General features: G+C 30.6%; 4 protein-coding genes, 1 non-coding gene and 1 pseudogene across 5 annotated transcripts; 3 read left to right on the top strand and 3 right to left on the bottom strand.

Annotated features, from left to right (window-relative positions):
- Nucleotides 1–11: 11 nt before the first annotated feature.
- On the top strand, nucleotides 12–4064 carry LOC128392005 (nuclear exosome regulator NRDE2-like; annotated as a pseudogene).
- LOC128392136 (U12 minor spliceosomal RNA) lies at nucleotides 3113–3278 on the bottom strand. Its single transcript, XR_008325943.1, has one exon. It is a non-coding gene; the product is annotated as a U12 minor spliceosomal RNA (small nuclear RNA).
- A 1136-nt stretch (nucleotides 4065–5200) lies between the features above and the next one.
- LOC128391769 (DET1- and DDB1-associated protein 1-like) lies at nucleotides 5201–6155 on the bottom strand. Its single transcript, XM_053351715.1, has 3 exons — nucleotides 5970–6155; nucleotides 5647–5782; nucleotides 5201–5408 (listed from the first exon to the last, which is right to left on the bottom strand). Exons 1-3 carry the CDS (start codon nucleotides 5970–5972, stop codon nucleotides 5248–5250), a joined length of 300 nt encoding a protein of 99 aa, XP_053207690.1. The 5' UTR covers nucleotides 5973–6155; the 3' UTR covers nucleotides 5201–5247.
- Nucleotides 6156–6280: 125 nt separating this feature from the next.
- On the top strand, nucleotides 6281–10745 carry LOC128391768 (glutaminyl-peptide cyclotransferase-like). The gene is made up of 6 exons (XM_053351714.1): nucleotides 6281–6439; nucleotides 6581–7238; nucleotides 8267–8416; nucleotides 9590–9856; nucleotides 9935–10223; nucleotides 10304–10745. The coding sequence occupies exons 2-6, from the start codon at nucleotides 7134–7136 to the stop codon at nucleotides 10576–10578; spliced, it is 1086 nt and encodes a 361-aa protein (XP_053207689.1). The 5' UTR covers nucleotides 6281–6439; nucleotides 6581–7133; the 3' UTR covers nucleotides 10579–10745.
- Nucleotides 10746–11181: 436 nt separating this feature from the next.
- On the top strand, nucleotides 11182–12586 carry LOC128391765 (zinc transporter ZIP1-like). The gene is given in 2 exon segments (XM_053351710.1): nucleotides 11182–11299; nucleotides 11302–12586. Coding segments are annotated over 2 exon segments (1218 nt in total). The 5' UTR covers nucleotides 11182–11196; the 3' UTR covers nucleotides 12417–12586.
- A 61-nt stretch (nucleotides 12587–12647) lies between these two features.
- LOC128392004 (uncharacterized) lies at nucleotides 12648–17297 on the bottom strand (the record flags this gene model as incomplete). Its single annotated transcript, XM_053351974.1, has 4 exons — nucleotides 12648–12992; nucleotides 13127–13416; nucleotides 16557–16763; nucleotides 16838–17297. Coding segments are annotated over 4 exons (1140 nt in total), but the record flags the coding sequence as incomplete, so codon positions are not given.
- Nucleotides 17298–19661: the final 2364 nt, after the last annotated feature.

Below are 19661 nucleotides of genomic sequence, written 5' to 3'. Positions count from 1 at the left end.
GGTATTAGTAAAATCTTACTAATACCGATTGGCTTTATAATCAAAGTTTCCAAGTGCCGGTTGAAACTTTACTAGGTGATGATGATGTTGGTGGTGTTTGTGCCAAGGAAAGTAAATTAAGTGGTGAATTAGGTAAATTATCAGCTGGAGAGATTGGTGATTCTGTTGCCGATGGAAATAGTGATCTTGAACTAGTCGAAGAAATTGTTACCGTGAAAGATAGAGCAAAGAAAAAGAAGAAGAAATCAAAGAAATATCGAGATTCTAGTAATTCCAGAAGTCGATCCAGAAGTGCAACAAGACGAAAACATTCACACCGAAGGAAAAGAGATGATGATTCGCCTTCCAGTCGATCAAGAGATAAGAGAAAAGGTCATAAAAATAGGGAAAGTCGTAAAAGAGATACTGACAGATCAGAATCTCCGACCATCATTAGAGAGGAAAATAATAGCAATGTTTTGGTAACAAAGTGTTTCTAGAAGAAGTTGGACTTCCGCCTGAAAAGCTTTTCGTCAAGATACTCGACCAGATAGAAATAATCTAGCATTCGACAGTATTTACAATCTACGTTTCATCATATGATAAGAAAAAGTGCCTAAGGACCAAATCTTTGCGTAAAATTTTGAATGAAGGTCGACAAAGTACAACCGAAAGATATTTCGATTCAAAACTACAAAAGATGATCAATGATACACCCGAAGACACTGAATCTTTCCCATCAGTCACAGAGAGAGAAACAATTAATTTACCCGAGATGATACCGGTAACTGGGTTAGCATTTAAGGTCATTTCCAATGAAACTCGCAATATTGGCGATAGTATAAAGGATTTCCATGATTCTGTAACATCATTTTACATAAAAGCCAAAGATCCCGCCAAAGATTCGGCCTCAAAAGATGTAGAAATTTCCTCCCTGTCAACAGATGAGAAGAGAATACAAAACAAGAACAAGGAATTCAATGAACACTTGAGATCTCATCCAAACGACATCGAAGGTTGGTTCAAATTTCTTCAATGGCAAGAAGATTGTTTCATCTGGTCAGCATCGGAAAATTGTAGAAAATCCCGTGAAATCGTTTTAGCAGAAAAGAAGCTCAGTATCGTTGAAAAAGCTTTGGAATCTAATCCAAAATGTATGCGTCTTATTTTAGAGCGTCTTGAGATAATGAGGTTCACCTCGACACCTTTTGATCTTGACAAAGAGTGGAAACGATTAATTTTCATTCATCCGAATGTACCGTTAGTTTGGAAAAATTATTTCCTCTTCTTACAAACTCATCTTAAATATTTTTCTATTACAAAAATAACTCGAGCATTTTATAAATGTTTCGATATTTATACCTCAATGTTAGAGGGAACCTTCCAAACGCACCAAATTACACCGAACCTTGAGATGGAAATACTTAAATGTCTTTATCATTTTACTATTTGCCTGAGGCAGTCTGGATATGAAGAGAAATCAATTGCAATTTGGCAAATTCTCATTGAATTTAATCTGTTTACACCCGAAATTTTAACCCTGGAACAACCTGTAGCCGAATGGAAAGTGTTACTTGAACCCTTTTGGGACTCGGGCTGTTCTAGATTCGGTGAACCCGGTGCTCTTGGTTGGATGAATGTGATCAAAACTAAATCTATTAATCAAGGACCTTCAAGGCTTCCAATTGATGAACTAGAGGAGCCGTTGTTTGAACAATTTAGTAACAATAAATCAGCACTTTGGTTGCAACTTGAACTACTTCGTGAAAGACATTATTGGCTTCCTGTTAAAGGACCGGATGCCGATCAAGCCGACGACACCGAAAGAAATGTTTCCATAGAAGATTTAACCAGAATTTTATTCCGTTTTCGCCTTGATCAAACTAAATATCAACTGATTGTCTTTTTTCACAAATTTCTTGGTTCCATTGATTCATCCGATATTCTTGATGATCATTTTCTAATCGATGATAAACCAATTTTTTCTTCGGTCAAAAGTCTTTTCGATTTACGTCCAGTTACAATTTACGATGGTTTTACTTCATTTCAAGATCAAGTTTTCGTTCAATCAATTGAAAAGTTCAAAGGACAATTGAAACAGGAAAAGGAATTGATTATATGGCGGTTAAAGTTTCTAATTGAACAAGTTGATGTAACAATTAAGTACAAAGAAGTTAAAAAGATAATCAAAGATTATCTTAAGACGGAAATTTATCGAAACGATTTAGATGTTTGGCTTCAATTAGCACAATTAGAGATGAAAAAATCTGATGAATCCAAAGAAGCTGTTAACATTTTCGCCACAGCAATTAACTTATTCACCGGAAGGATTAATAATTCTCGCTATTTGTTATCATTTACACGATATTATTGTGAACTTCTACTTGGTATCTCAAGAGATTTTCATTCAACTGATCTTTCATATATTGGAGAAAATTTAAAAGAATCAGAAACCCAAGTGATTAAGATAATTACAAGTGTCACCATTGGTCAAACAATCGAAACAATTAACTCACCATCAATTCTGAAAGCAAAGAAAATGTTGGATACGATGACCCAAGAGGAAGATGAATATTATTTGGACGTTTCATTTTCTAAACTCATTTTACTCTTAATTGTTGACGATTCAGACAAAGCATTTAATTGTTGTGACAATTTACTCTCGAATGGGTTAGTTGATCAAAGTAATTTACTTGGAATTTTCACAATTTACCTTCAATTGTTGATATTTGATGCTCGTCGAAAAATCAAATCAATCTCTCGATTGCGACAAACATGTCGTTCAGCATTAGAATTATTTCCTGATAATAAACCATTTCTTTCATTGTTCACAACAATTGAAACCAATATCGCACTTCAATAACAGTTGACAGGTAATTAACTTAATTGTTACATAAATTTTATCAGAAAATCAATTGTTAATTGTTGTCTTTTCACTTACAGATTTTTCACCCAATTAATCCGTTCAACAAATTCATCTTGTCTCAACATTTGGATTTTTAAATTACACTTTGAACTGAAACGATTAACAACAATCAAAGGTAACTATCAAATTAACCAACTATTTCTGATCATAATTCACACAATACAACAACTTATCCATTTGCTAATTTACTTTTCATCTTTAATTGTTGGGGTAAGTTAACAATCAAAGGCAACTTGCAAATAGTAGGCAAGTCACGCATTTGAATTGCAACCGTAACCCCTTCAAAAATTAAGGGCCTTAACTGCCCAAAGGGCAGTTGATGACCTTAGGTCAATAAGGTCTCATAATTTCCTTACTCATTAGTTTGAGGCATAAGAAAATCTATTGAATGGAACCCATTTAAATAGGTTAGAATGAGAAAAGCAAATTGCAGTTCGAAATGATTTATTATTGTTATTGAGATGTTTCTGATTACCCTGAATGTTGAATTGTTCATTTGGATAAAGTTAACAGTTAATTGATTCTTTTTTTCTGATTTTTTTTTGTTTTTCTCTTTCAGACTCGATCGAAGGCTCTTTCCAATCTTTCGATGGTATAATTAGACGGATAAATAGTCTATTTGAAAGATGTTTATCATTCCTTGTAATCAAGGTATTGTTTTACTTTGCGATTTTACCTGAAATTCAATATGACCCATGGAAACCACAAGAGAGCTGAATCAATTGTTTACCAGGCAGTTCAACATTGTCCCTGGTCAAGAATAATTTATCTCGATGCCATTGATACTTTTCCTCATCTTCTAACTGATTTGATTACGATTATGGTTGAAAAAGAAATCAGATTAAGAGCTCCATTGGAGGAGATTGATTTACTTTTGAAATCTCGAGGTTTATTAACATGTAATGATGAAGATGAAAATGAGGATAAGGATGAGGATGAGGATGAGGATGTTAATGGTCAACAGGAAGAAACTGGACAATCAATTGGCGATATTGATGAAGATAGTGAGGACTCAATGAAAGATGAAAAAAATGTAGAAAGTGTTTGATATTTTTAATTGTTACGTCGACTTTGATTAAAAGATTAATTGATTGAGAAAATAATGTAATTACAAATATTTAGATGAACGAAAGAAAATTAAATTAAATTTATCAACTTTTCCCTCCAAATGATTAACATCAGGAAAAGGGAAACCAAATTAGGAAAATATCATCATAATTATGATTATATTTTTGTTACATTTAATTGTTGGTAATTAGCACTAATTAGGTGAAAAGGTGTTGATTATGTTAACAAAATTATTTTTAATTGAAAAGATTGACAATTAGTCGGTTATTCATTTTCCGTAGTTACTTTTGCAACGGTTATGATGCGGTTTTTGATTTAACCAATTAATAAATTGTATTAAATTGGTTGAATTGTTAAATGGTAATTAAATGAAATTTAGTAGGTCAGTCTAAGAATAAGAAACAATTTAACAATAGGTTAAATATTAGGTCATTTTCATTGAAAAGTTTCAAATTTGGTTGATTAATTTTGTTGATTGTTTGATTTTCTTATACTTATATAATTATTACAATAAATCAACAAAAAGATTGAAATTGTTTACAATTAGCTGATAAATTGGAAACAAAACAATTGAACACAGTAAGTAAAGTGAATATTTGGATTAATTGTTGTGAAGGGAAATTATGATTAGCTGATGTTATGGGTTAAATTGGTTAAAATAATTAAATCAAATTAAGATTTTTTTTTTATTTTGATCACTTTGAAGAAATTAAATTCCAGTCCTTTTGTTTGTGAGATATACAATCAAGTAGAAACAAGATCATTTTTGGACAATTAAACGACATTTAAACGACACACAAACGATTGACCATATTAACAAGATCATTAAGCTTTTCCAAATGATGATTTTGTGCAATTAGAGAGGCAGAATTTTGTTGTATCAACTTCAAAGTGATTATGATTAAATTAGAAGGGAACATGCTGTTGATAGTTAAGAGAGAGATAGATAGATAGAGAGAAAGATTGAGGAACATTCAATCGAATATTATTGTTGTTTGTGTTATATGGGATTTGAAAGGAAATTTTTGCATTGGGGAAAAAGAAAAAAGGAAACATGAGGAATCATGGATGTTGAAAGTTGGAAGATAATCTATTCTCTCTTGCTCTCTCACAGATACACAGACACACACATATAATATATTAACCATTCTGAAGATGAAAATTGTTTCGTAAACATTTATATCAAAATTATTCGTAGGCCTTTTTGGTGGATTAATAAACGTAGAGATGAGTTGTTGTTATTGTTGCTATTAGGTTGTAATTTTGGCTCTAAATTAAGTTCTACAGGGACTTGTCTCTGTCTTTAGCTTTTTCCTGGTGATTCCAGTTTCTTGGTCGCCATTACTATCACGCTTTTTCAAATTTCTTGATGTACTTTTGTCCCATTGTTGGTGTAAAAATCGTAAAAATATGTTGCTTCCTTCTGTGGTAATGGCTAAAGTAAAAGAGAAAATAAAATTTGATTACAATTAAGTTATGCTTATTGAAGTACCAAAAAGATAAATTAGAAGATATTGAAGAGAAAGTGATTAAGCAATTAGCGAAATTTAAGAGGACCATCTTCACCTTAAATCAATGATTGTTTGACAGAATAGAAGATTAACAATTAAGATGATTGGTACGAATAGAATAGAATAGAATAGAATAGAATTTAAATAGAATAAAATACTTACTCTGTTCAGATGGAAAATCTTTCGTTGGAAGATAAACCGAAGGTTTTTTAGAAGACGATTTAAATGAGTCTGCTTGAAATCGACTAAAATTATTTGCATTATAAACAGGGAGGCCCTTCAGAAATTCAGTAGTAGACTGTAAGAGAATTGAAAGGGGAAAAAAAGGTAAAAGTTGAAATAAAAACAATTTCGATAATTCCGAAAATCTGAATACTAATAAAAATGGTGGAATAGAAAAAAAAAGAAAAGAGAAAAAGAGAAAGAAAAAAAAAGCTAATGGAGGAAGTTGAATGAGTTAACCAAAGTGAAGAGATTCAACTTACCATTTTTGATACAATTTTACAAGGAATTAGTTTACAATTAGAAGAAAAAGACAATCACTATTTAGATGGAATTTCGATTAATTTAAATATCCAATGTATTCAGAGAGTGGTTGATGGTTTCATCAAAAGTCAGAAGTGAAGTATCATCATGATGAAGGAAGAAAATGAAAAATTGTAAACAGAATTCGGTTACTTCGGTTATTCGAAACCCGCGTTCCATTTAAACGCTTCTCTCAATTTCAGCGGTTTTTTCTTTTAATCGGTTAATCGGTGAATCTTCACTTTTGTTGATTTGTAATTAAAATTAATTTTCTCTCCTCAAATCAAACCAATTGTTATTCTGGTAAAATTAGTTAATTGTTTGGTGAACGAAGATAAATTATTCACTGATTGATACTTTTGATTGGAAGATGGAACGTGTTAAATTGTCTCTTTAATTGTCTTTTACTATTCAACATGGAGGAGAAAAGGTAAAAAATTTTGTTCTTTTCTCTTTAACAATTTGATTTAATATTTTCTTTTCTTTTATTCTTTTTATAATCTTATTATTATTTCTCATTTTCGGTTTTATTTCTTGTTCTTTCTTACTTTTATTTTCCCTCTTCTTATAGATTTATGTTTATATGTACCAGTAAACCAGAAAATTGTCAATTCTTGTCATCTTTACATTGAGCTGAATCTAATTTTATCAACTCAAAGTGAGTCTGTATGTTAACAACAAACATCAATTTATATCAACAAGTTATTTTCTTACTCACCTTTACTATAAATTGTTACAATCAAGCCAACCAGTTAAACTTGTTGTCTTATTGACTTCATGTGTTTACCCGTCAACACATTTAAACAATTGTATTCATCTAATGTTTTTCGCTTGTTAATGTTATATTCAAATGGATACGTGTTGCTATTTTTTATCAACAATTTGGTGACATTTTATTGATTCTAATTCCATATTGTGATTAATCAGTTGAAATTTATGATACAAATTCAATTGTATTCAATTCTAACGACTAAATTATTCTCATTGTTTTCAAGTTTGTCATTTATCCTTCTTGTTTCTTCATGTTTTCACACCAATTATACTCACCTTTTTGTTATTGTGTTAATTAATCTTCATAAAATTTACAAATCATCATCAACTTTAATCAACCATATAATCTAATCATGGGCAATTTTTCACTCTGGTCACTTGTTAATATTATAAGAATCATAGCAACTAATACAGTATCTAATGATCCAGTTGGAGCTGTTAATTGGGATCCAAAACAGGTAATGTTGACAACCTTTAATTTTTCAATATCAGATTAGAAATGAAAGTTACAATTTTTGATTCTTCAACAATTTATTAATAGTTCACTAAAATATCCAAAAAAACAGCTGATCCAATTGTGAGTAATTCTCCTTCTCGACAAATTAGTAAATATTTTCAATTTGATTCGATTACATTCATGTAAATTAGGTTGAATCTCACAATTAAGAGACATGTAAGAGACCATTTAATGAGCTCTATTATTAATAGAATCAGTTTTTTGTTCCTGATATTAATCAGAATCAACAGTCAATTGTTAAATGATGTTACCAAACTCAGTGGGTAATGATTAGTAAATTGAATTTATTAGTTTTGAGGACAAACTATTGTGACCTTAATTGTTTTATTTTCATTGTTACCATTTTACATCCTCATAAAATTAGACCTTAACAATTATTCCTGTAACAATTAACTTTGTTTACCAAATCAAATTTATATAACTATTAATATCATTATCAACTTTAGATCTTTAATCAGAGTAAATCACAATACTAATCATCTTAAAGGGTGTTGCGTTTAAAAGTATAACCCATCTTACTTTAGATTGTGATGAAAATGATAAGAATGAAGATATTAATCATTGGATTATAATTAAGAGTTAGTTACAATCAAAATTAAACAATTAACAATTTAGAGGAAAGAGAAATGTTTTGTAACTTCTCTTTTCCTCATAGAGCTCAAGTCTTTTCTTCTTTACTCTTTGATCACAAATTGAGTTTGTTTATGTTTTGTTTTTTCTTTATCTTCTTCATCATCTTTATCTTTTCATCTTCATTCTCATCATTTTCATCACAATCTAAAGTAAGATGAGTTATACTTTTTAAATGCAACTCCCTTTACAATATAATTTTTTTCTTCCTCTCAATCAATGTTATTCAACTGAAACAATTGAATCTGATTGATTGTTTTCATCTGATACCTTTATTTTACCTTGAATATATCATTATATCACAACTATAATTAATTAAATCGCATTCTCTAATTACAGTGGCATCATCAATTAAAATACATGGAATCAAATGAATTATATTCAATCGCCAGTGATTCACCAACAGCTCATGATTACTTTAATTACACACTGAATCAAATAATGATTCCTCGAGTTTCCGGAACAGAAGGAAACAGAAAAGTCCGAGAGGTAACTATTATTATCCATTTAATTACCACAATTAACTAATTAATTGTGTTTTTCTAATCAACAATATATATATTAACCTAAAAGAAAAACCTTAACAAGATGTAATTTTTTTTTCATTCGTTGTCAAGTTAATTGTTGCATTACAATCAATGTCAATCAAAAAATAATTCCGGTTAATTTATATCTGATATTATTTACTATTGAATTGATTCTGGTGAAAATAATAAAAAGCAACAATTTAACAATCAATTCAATAAATTACCTGTTCATCTGTATAAACGTTTGACAATAATGTAATTGTTATTTACTTAATTGTCATTCTAGTTTGAAATGATGATGATGATGATGATCAAACAAACAGCTCCCACTCACTACAATTAGTATATTGTTTAGATACCTAATATTAGTAGGATAGAAATTAACAATCGTATTTAATAGTTAACCATTTATTGTGTAAATTAATCAACAATTAACTTGATGAACGGAAATGCCAGAATTTAATCATAACAATATTTTATTTTTAGCTTAACATTCAGTGTAGTAATACAAATCCAATGGATTAAATTATTACTCTAATCAATTAGAACCAAAAATAGATTAACCTAACCCCAAATACCCAATAATTTAAGGTAAATGTGTAGGTGTTGATTAGATTGACATTGACATCTTATAATATATAATGTATATTATGAGATTACAATTTAATAAAACATAATATGTTAATCCACCAAATAACATTCACTGGTTGGTAAACATTAATCAACTAATCAATGTTGTTGTTTTATTGATTAATTTTATATAACTCACCATGAATGTAAAATTAACTCACTGAATGTAATTATAAACCTATTTACATACTAAATTCTTATACTATATGTAAGTTAATTAAAAGTTAATTACATTCACCTTTTATCATTACAAATACTCCAATCAGATATATAAATTAATTTGATTTATTAGATAAACATACATTTATTAGATTCACTGAGAGATCATCAAAACTATTCAGATGAAATGATTGAGTTTCATTTTATTAAATTGTTTTGGCCTTTTCTATTTATAAGTTGTGGCTTTCAATACGGAAATCACTCATTAAATTGTTGATTTTTATCTTAATCTTAATCTTGATTTGATTATTTATTCATTTTCGATCTGAATTTATATACTTGATAGTTCATTGAATCTTCGATGCGAGATCTTGGTTGGACAGTTGAAGAAGATTCTTTCATGTCCAATACACCTCATGGATCTAAACCATTTGTTAATATAATTGCGACATTAAATCCATCGGCGTGTCGTCGATTAATGTTTGCCTGTCACTATGATTCTAAACTTTTTCCTGGTCGGCAATTCGTTGGTGCCACTGATTCAGCGGTTCCATGTGCAATGATGATTGAAATTGCTCGACATTTTTCAACGAGTTTAATTAAACACAAACAGGTAAATATTTTCAATTTTCTATTCATATTCAACTGTATTTCCTTTTATTCATTTTTATTTAATTTTTTTATTCCATAGGAACATAATGATTTGACGCTTCAGTTTGTCTTCTTTGACGGTGAAGAAGCATTCGAACAATGGACTGACACAGATTCTCTTTATGGCTCTCGACATTTAGCTGCTAAATGGAACAAGTTAAGATTCCCTAAGAATCAAGCCGATCGTCAGAGATGCCCGGGTGACTTTGCTTCTGAATTAGATCGTATTGATGTAATGGTTTTACTTGATCTTCTCGGCTCAGCTAATCCAACATTTTACAGCTATTTCCCCGATACTAATCCTCTTTATGCCAAAATACTTCGTGCAGGTAAGCTATACATGTAATATAAATGGCACAATCAGTTCATTTCGATTAACAATTTTTATCTCTTCTCTTTTTTTTCCTAGAACAACAATTGAATGATTTATCTTTGCTACAACCTGAACCACCAAAAACAACTACAAGCTATTTCAAGAACCGTCTGAGTTTCGGAGGAGTCGATGATGATCATAAACCTTTCGCCGCTCGAGGAGTTCCCATTGTTCATATAATTCCGATGCCTTTTCCCTCCGTATGGCACAAATTATCCGATAACCATGAATCTCTTTCTCATTCAGCAATCAACAATCTATTTAAAATATTCAAAGTTTTCATTGCTTCTTATTTACATTTGACCATTTAATTGACTTCCATCTCATGACTTGATCACCAACGATTGATAATCAACAACTACAACAAAACGTAAATGTAATTGAATATATTTTTCTAACCATTCCAAAGTCATTGTAATCGAAATCAACAAATATTTTCAATAATTTGTTATAAATCAATTTACGTTAATCAGTTAAACTGTTTCTAATTGTACTAAGTCCAAATAGTCAATCAGAAAATAATCAAAAGAAACAAGCGAAAAAGATTAATTTACAAGTTATTGTAAAACTCTCATGAATTAAATTCTTACCCTTAATTGTTCCCCCTGTTAATTGTAAATCATCATCGTAAATTCATATAATCCTTTGTAATAATTTTCACTTGTATGTAAAAAAGAAATGATAGAAATCGTTATCAACATCTCTATGTAACTAGCGACACTTTCAGGTGAAGTATTTAAACTAACACATCAACATCTTAGTAGATTAGTCAACATTTACCTTACTCACTGAGCTTTACTGTAAGAGTACAGTTAATGATTAGTTGATTGTTTCATTTTTACCTGTTCAACTTTTTCCATTTTCTCCTTTTCTCTCAACTATTTGTGTTCCTTTCTCTTCAGCTCAGAGATTTAATTACATAATTGACTATGAGTGTAACTGGTGCCCGTGTCGTTGCCATTTTCGCTCTTTTCGGACTTACAATGGTCGCTGGTCTTGGACCCGTTCTGGTGTTTAATCTGGAAAAGAAAAAGAAAACAATCAACAGGATGGAACAAATAATTCAAATTCTACCGCTAATAAAATACTACAACTTTTACTGGTCTTTGGTGGTGGTGTCCTTTTGGCTACTTGTTTTGTTCATATGATTCCCGAAATTCAGGAAAATTATGACCACTACATGGAAACTCGTGAATCTACACATAACCATGATGAACACGAACATGAACATGAACATGATCACGATCATAATGAACTAATTGCTAATACTTCAACCTCCTTAATGGAAAGAAGTGAGATAATTGTCAACACTTCAAACTCTCGTGATAATATTTACAAACACCCGATTCATCATGATGGTGAAGATGAACATTCTCATGGTTCTGTTCCTTGGGTGGAAATTTGTATTTGTTTAGGTCTTTTTTTAACCTATTTCATTGAAGAATCAGTGTTGTTATTGATTGGAAGAGATTCAGCTCATCATCATCATCATAATCATCATAACCACATTGATCATCAACATAATAGTTCCGGTGAAAATGGTGATCATCATGGTGGTAAAGTTGGTTGTGATAATATTGCCATTGATCTGAAAGGTGATGATATAACTGTAATATCATCATTTCACCAGCAATCTAATGGTCATCATCATGAGCCGACATCGGGTCATGTTGAAGGAGTTTGGACACGATTTCTTCGAGGATTGATCATCGTAGTAGCTTTTCTGGCTCATTCCATTTTTGATGGAATCGCGATTGGCCTCCAAAGTACAGCAACCTCCGTTTGGACCATGTTCTTTGCCATTTGCCTTCATAAGCTCGTAGTTGTTTTCGCCATTGGCTTTGAGCTGTTTGAGAAAACACGTTCCCTTATACTGACCTCTATCCATATGACCATTTTCGCGGCCATGTCACCTCTTGGTATCTTCTTGTCCATCGTTATTGAACAAGGACTTTCAGAAGATGGCAGTTTACCGCTTATACTGTTAAACGCTGTTGCCACCGGGGGCATTTTATACATCGTTTTCCTTGAGATTCTTCAAGCCGATCGATGTCCCGAAATCAATGGCCTCATTCAACTGGTGGCCTTAATGTCGGGTTTCATCTTAATGACTCTCATAACGGTTTCGGTTGGTCATGGTCATGATTAATTTCGGTAATCAACCAATGTCCAGAATAGAGAATTATGAAAAAAAGATTTATTCTCTCGATGCTATTAATCAATTCAATTACGTTTTCTATTTATAATTGTTAATCATCTTTCATTTTTCAGTTTAAAGACTAAAATTAAAGTAAAATAAATGTTCACTTATACACAGAATTATGTTCATACGAAGCTACGAATTAAATGAAAAGCTCATCGTAGTAATTGACTTTATCAGTTGATAGTAAATGAAATTGAGTTGATTGTTTAATATGATTTGTTTATGGCAATGGCGAAACAATGATAAAAGTTAAATTAGGAAACAATTAACATTTGATGATAACAAGGTTTTAATTGGTGGGATAAAATTGAATGATGGATTAGAGTAAAAAGATTTAATTTATTCAGTTGGTTTGGAATTGAAATCACGAACCATATCATCGTCTAATTCATTAGCGATCTCGTTTTCTAATTGTTGGTACTTTTCAACGGCCTTTTGAACATTACCGAGAATTTTGAGTAAATTGTTGGACCAATTTGCGTCGGTTGATCGTCGTACGCGTAATTTACCTTCGTTTTTGGACTATTGGGATAGAATGAAGGAAAAAAAAGAGAGCAGAAAATGAGAATAGATTAGATTAGAATCATTCTATTACTTTGATTGTGTAACATTAGAAGAGCATTTTAATCAGTTGATTAAGATTAATAATCACTTACACTTAAAGCAGCGGCAGCGATTGTGGCTAAACCCATTACAAGGAAAGTGGGAACTGTACCGTCTTGGATAAGTGACATGAATCCCGATCGTTGGGTGACATCTTTGTGATCGTAGTTCAGAGCATTGTCGGATGTTTCCTCTTCCGATTTACGTCGAGCAGAATCAGAGGCAAGGACAATTCGGGCGAAGATGAAAACACAGGCCAAAATGAGGTATTTGATATGCATCGTTGAAAGAGTATAAGGAGATTGAGATACACACACACAGAACGAAAGAGAAATTGTTTTTTCTAATTGGAAACAGTGATTAGGATATAATAAGAAAAATGAAGAAATTCATGAGAAACGAGGTCTTTTTATATGTTAGGGTGGAAGAGAATCCGGAATGAAAGAGAAAATTGAAACAAGATGGTCATCTTTTCTTCCATTATCTTCATTAATCAAGGCGGACGAACAATTTTTCTTTCAGGGTTGTCCTTTTTCTACTCTCTATCATCATGGCTCCTTAATTCATCTTCTTTCCTGCTCTGATCCTTGAACAAGAAGCAAAAGAAAATCTCTTCCGTGAATTATTTGTCAAAATCAAGGCAAAAATGATCTCCAGCCCAGTTCAGCTTTTCTCCTGCGAACATGCCCTTCTTTTCACCCTCAAAGAAAAACCCCTCCGTCAGTTTATCATCTTCTCTCATCTCTCATCTCTCTCTCTCTCTCTCTCTCTCTCTCTCTCTCTCTCTCTCTAAGATTATTGCATAATAAGAGATAGAGAGAAGATAAAAATACCTGTCCTGAGTCCGATTTCTTGTGGGCCTTGTTGTCATGACGGAGCTTCTGTTGATTACTTCTTGCTGAGATCGGTGATTAAAACCACTCTAATAATATGATTAACGTTTCTCCGATCACTTCCCGAAGGGCTCTCTCTGGGTTAAGGTCAAGATCAACTTGTTATCCTCTCTCACTAAATAAGAAGAGAAAGAAAATCTGAACAACCACATGATCAATTTATTGAGTAACTGGAAAATGTCATTGCCCTTCATTGGTCTTCAATTCAATGACCTTTTCCCTTTCTGATTATCAAGAGAAATCAACAGATTGATGATTAAAGATACAATTTATCACAAGTAAACATCAACTAATTAGATACACAATAATTAGTGAAAGAAAGAAAAATAAACAACCTCGTTAATTGTTATTGAGAAACTAAAATATTAGCTAATTAATCATCAGAATATTTTTCAGCTGGTTAACCTTTTTCCCTCCAAAAAGAAAACAATCAAATTAAATCAATCCGAGTGAATTAACTAACCATTCGTTAGTTAATTCAATCACTGCAGTGATTGAATTTCGAGTCAAGGTAAATATGATTAAGTTAATTTCATAACTATTTCTTAATTGTTACCAATCTCTGTCCTTGATTATTAGAGATTCTCTTCTTGATTGTTAACATCTAATCAACTTAATCAATGTTAAAATATTGCAACAATTTAATTAATATTGAAAGTGATGTTTCTTTGCCTTCTTTAATTGTAACTGTACTTTGATCATCATTTTATTATCACGATAAACAATTACATTCTTGTAATTACAATGATACATTGATTATCTTGTATTCATATGGATCATCATCACCTTTACAATTGTAATGATAACTTTTCATTGCACCTCTACATGTAAAGTTAATTAACAATCATCTAACAATTAACTCTTATTGACGTCAATACAATCTAAACACTATTAATTAGCACGTACACAGGTCATTAGCGATCAACGCGATTACTTAATTGTGTTCACTAGGGTAAAATGTATGTTTAATCACAAGCATTGGTTAATTTTCCATTGATGTTCAATCTAGTTAATTGATTTTCATCTTTCCCGTCAAGAGGTCGGTCTCAAGGTTAATTACTGATTAAATTGTAGAAGTATATTGTCAATATAAATTGTAGTGGTTGTTAAAATGTGAGAGAGTGAAAGTGAGAGAGATTGTTAAAATTGATTGTTAAATGAACTACAGAAGGTTTTAATTAGTGTCACATTGATGGAGATAAAAAAGTCAATTGATTCTGAGATAAGATCTAATTAATTGTAAGTGATAGTATCAAATTGTTACATCAACTTCACCTGATTGATAAATGAGCTAAATCAGTTTTCTTCCAATGATCAACCAATCAACTTGAGCTGATTCTAATTCCAATTAGTTTACAGTTTAATTATTGATACAGTTAGACTTGATCGTTGTTGACTTAGAGATTTACTTTGTTAATAACATAATTTCATATTTTCATCTGCAAATACCTTTAATTAATTACTCTAATATTTTTCTTTATAATTGTGCCTAGTAATCAATTAGTTTTTCAATTATCATTGGTAAATGTCGATTAAAACATATCTACAAATCAGTTTTGATCATTATCAGTCAACAGAACTTATAACTAAATGGATTAGTTACAAAATTGTTATCATGTTATGAACAATTAACGAGTTAATGAATAGTTAATAATTTTTAGTCAAGTTCTAGTTAAATAAGATTGGTAGTTGGAATCTTGGTTCTTAAAGTTTATTTTTTACTAAAAAAACGTCGGATTATCTTGTGGATATATCCACCTAATCTGTAGATACCTAACCTAAGTTTATCCCACTCCGGGATTCGAACCCGAGCCCCATTGGTAAATGGACATGTCCTTTAACATGTCCAGCCACACAATGAGAGCCAAAATTAAATTTACTAATTATACTAATAAAGCAAAGCAAGTACTCAACTTTCATCTGTAGGGATCATCAAATAAAAACTCAAATTACTTTTGGTCAGATATTGATGAAACCACTGATTAGAGCGATGCTGATGAATATGAAAAATCAAAACAAATAATCGATATTATTCAATTAATTACTAGTATTCACATCTCTGTTATCAGTATTTCATAATAATCTTCCATATCTAATTAAAGATGATTTGGATTGTTTTATCTTTATATTAACAGTGATATTGATTATTCAAGTCCAATTAAGGACCAATCTTTATTAACTTTTAACTTATTACTAATAAGTTATTGGTTAATTATAATAATTAATAATTAAAGGTGATGAGTTGTTGAAAATATTGGAACTCAAGTTCATGCTAATGGCCAAACTACTTCGAGGTTCGTAGGTACAATCAAAATCAATGTAACAGGGTGATACAAATACGCCTCAATGAATTGCATTGATTTTAATCAATTGAATTAACCATCTATTGATTGTTTAAGTTTTCAACTTGTTCTAATCGAAGAAAGTCAATACTTGAGTATTTAAGACAAGCTCATTAACCATAATGGTTTATCTGATTTGTATGATTAGACTATCTTAATGTATGCAAATTAATTGATTGATTTAATTGGCATCAGTTATAATGTTTAACTGATTTCATAAGTGATTTTTGATCTCAGCTTTAACTCACTTCTTTGAGCTTTAATCTTATTCTCAATGTCTTGGACCGATGGATTGATCATCAATAAGAAGGCAAAGAAAAGATGTCCAGCCATTAGAATTGTGACAATATCGCGTTTTAGACCAGGTCGAACTGAATGAATAATATTATTCGAAACCGATGAACCATAGGCAAGATAACCAATAATCGCAAATGGGGTAAACAATACGAACAGAACTTGCAAGAAAGAAAATTAATAAAATTGGTTAGTTGTATTGTTTAAGGTTCTTATTTGTATTTCTTATACTAACTAATGAATCCCATGATGACCGCTTGAGGCCATTTATCTTTTTCTTTCATGTCATTTTGATAAGTTGGAAATGGAGCTGTACCTCCATAGGCAAACATAAAAGTACCAAAGGCAAGAGAAATTGATGTGGCCGTTGGTGCCGATACCCGAGGACTTGTTTCCAAAGCTTTCAGATCTTTGATCATATCAATAAGTAATAAAATAACTGTGATGGTCGATGTGCCCAATGCTAAAGCGGCAGCTCCCCAAAATTCAACTGGTGTACCAAGCCACATGAGTGGACAAATGACCACAGCGATAAGAACAATCCAAACACCATAAGAAAGTGTATGTGACCGATCAATCAAATCGGATACTAATTGTGAGCAAACCAAAAGCATAACAACAGCCGATCCAATTGATGCAATTTGAACAAGCCAAGTGACTAGAGATCTGGACAATGAGAGAGACACTTGAAACAATCAAATTAACTTTAAATAAACATTAAAGTTTACAGACAAAAAGATAATTAAATTCATGTGAATTCATTTGTTTTTTCGTTGTATTATAATAAATACAATTAACTCGTAACGTTGATTAGCATAACTTTTTAACCCAAGAAAGAGGTAAATTCGTAATTAACTAATTGTCTCCCGATTAAACTTCAAGGGTAATAGACCAGGAATGACTTCCATTTATATACTAATTGAAATTACAGTGGAAAAAAATTGTAAACATGATCATAAACATAAGTAACAATTAAACGTAATTAACCATAGATAATTAATTCTTATTAACATTAAATTGAGTTGACAATTAATTTATCACAACGACAATAATAATAATTGTTATTGAAGAATTAATAAACTTAATTATTCAAGATTCTTTCTTGTGATTGTTTGAATTTCGGGTGAAAATGTAGGATATTCAATCAGTAATCGAGATCAATTTATTTCATATCACCGACGATTAATAAATTGTCCAATTTAATCAGGAAAACAAAAAGTTAATCAAAATGAAAATTCAACAATTTTCATTGATTTTTTATTCTCTTCCAATGGCATGACATTTGTAACTTTTGTTAATTAATTTGATTGACCAATTCGGACATTGAAACAATTGAATGATGCAAACTCGTGATAATTAATAGATAGAGCTGATCAACCGCGTTAATTGTTATTGAGAAACGAAACTATTAGCTAATTAGTCATCAGAATATTTCTCAGCTGATTATCCTTTTTCCCTTCAAAAAGAAAAAGAAAACAATCAAATTAAACCAATTCGAGCGAATTAACTAATCAGTGATTGTATTTCTTGTGCAATTAAAGAAAATCAAATTAATTTCATAACTATTTCTTAATTGTTTCACATTTTCTGCCCTTGATTATTAGAGATCTTCCTTTCAATTGTGACATTGGTCATTAGCATTCAATCAACTTGATCAATTTTTAAATTATTCCAACAATTTAATTAACACTAAAAGTGATGTTTTTTTCGTCTCTTTTAATTGTAAGTGTACTTTGATCACCACTTCATTGTTTTAACTACGATAACACTTACATTCTGATGATTTCAATGAGAAATTGATTAGATTGTAACGGTTAACATTGTATTAATTTGGACTATCACCTTAACAATTACATTTTCATTGTTACTCTACGTGTAAAGTAAATTAACTTTTATCACCCAACAATTAACTCTAAATTATTGACGTCGATAAAATTAAAAAAAATCAATATTCATATTCGCAGGTCATTGTCGATCACCAAATGTCGATCACTATATAATTGTGATCGCGAGGGTAAAATGCTTGACTACATAGATTTTAATCACAAGTATTGATTAATTTTCCCTTGATTTTCAATCTATTAATAGCTGATTGAGTAAAGTTGAACTTATACATTTATTTCTCTATGGAGTTTACGAGATGTAAAATCTAATGATTAACTATTAATTAATTAATCGCTGAGATATTCAATCTATTAATAACAAATTATTAAGTAAAGTTGAACTTATATTTCTGGGTGGAGACAATTAGACATGACTGATAATTAGCATCCAATTGAAATTAACCATTTTACAATTTGAATAATTAAACAGCTTCCCTTTTTCCTTTCCCTTTGACTCTTAATTGTATAAAGATTGTCAATATAAATTGTAGCAGTTAAGAATATGAGAAAATTAGAGGAGAAAGATTAATCTAATTGTAAGTTGAATTATCCATGATTTTAATTCTTATTATATTAATTATCGGGATAACGATTCGACTTACTCGGAGATACTTTTCATTGAATAATTACTCAAATTTCCATATATTAATTAATTACTTTTGAGTTTAAGATTCATATTGGAAAAAGATGAAAAGAGGTCCAGAGAGAGAGAGAGAGAGAGAGAGAGAGAGAGAGAGTTTATCGATTCTCGAGCAATTAAAAGTTTACTTAGTTTAATTTTAATCTCGAACTTTAATTTTTTACTAAATATAAGATCGATCTAATTAATAGTTAATGATATTAGTATCAAATTGTTACATCAACTTGTACATATCCATTAATGAGCTATTAGTTAATTTTCTTTCATTAGTCTTAAGTTGTTTCTAATTGCAATTAGTTTACAATGAGAAGCAAAGTATTAGTGATTAATTACATGTATACTAATAAAGCCGATAGAATTTATCAATTTCAATTAAGTTTATTGTTTTATTTCAATTGATAGATAATTTGACTTAGTTGACAAAATCACACCAATATTATATGATTTCTCTGTGAAAGTTAATCAATCAACACCTTTTTCATTTACAATAAATTGATAAAACAATTACATTGAAATTAACCACTCTTTATAACTGA

Source organism: Panonychus citri, unplaced genomic scaffold (assembly GCF_014898815.1).
Source record: "Panonychus citri isolate SS breed McGregor unplaced genomic scaffold, ASM1489881v1 Contig00135, whole genome shotgun sequence".
Classification (NCBI taxonomy): domain Eukaryota; kingdom Metazoa; phylum Arthropoda; class Arachnida; order Trombidiformes; family Tetranychidae; genus Panonychus; species Panonychus citri.
The sequence above is the reverse complement of the archived record's forward strand: the minus strand, read 5'-3'. Positions and strand labels throughout refer to the sequence as shown.

Excerpts from the sequence above, each read along its gene's own strand:
- LOC128391769 (XM_053351715.1), bottom strand. Across the intron at positions 5,409-5,646 it reads AGATTTTCCATCTGAACAGA|CCATTACCACAGAAGGAAGC; the intron begins GTAAGTATTTTA and ends CTTTTACTTTAG.
- LOC128391768 (XM_053351714.1), top strand. The coding sequence starts at position 7,134 with ATGGGCAATTTTTCACTCTGGTCACTTGTTAATATTATAAGAATCATA. Across the intron at positions 7,239-8,266 it reads TTAATTGGGATCCAAAACAG|TGGCATCATCAATTAAAATA; the intron begins GTAATGTTGACA and ends CTCTAATTACAG. Across the intron at positions 10,224-10,303 it reads TGCCAAAATACTTCGTGCAG|AACAACAATTGAATGATTTA; the intron begins GTAAGCTATACA and ends TTTTTTTCCTAG.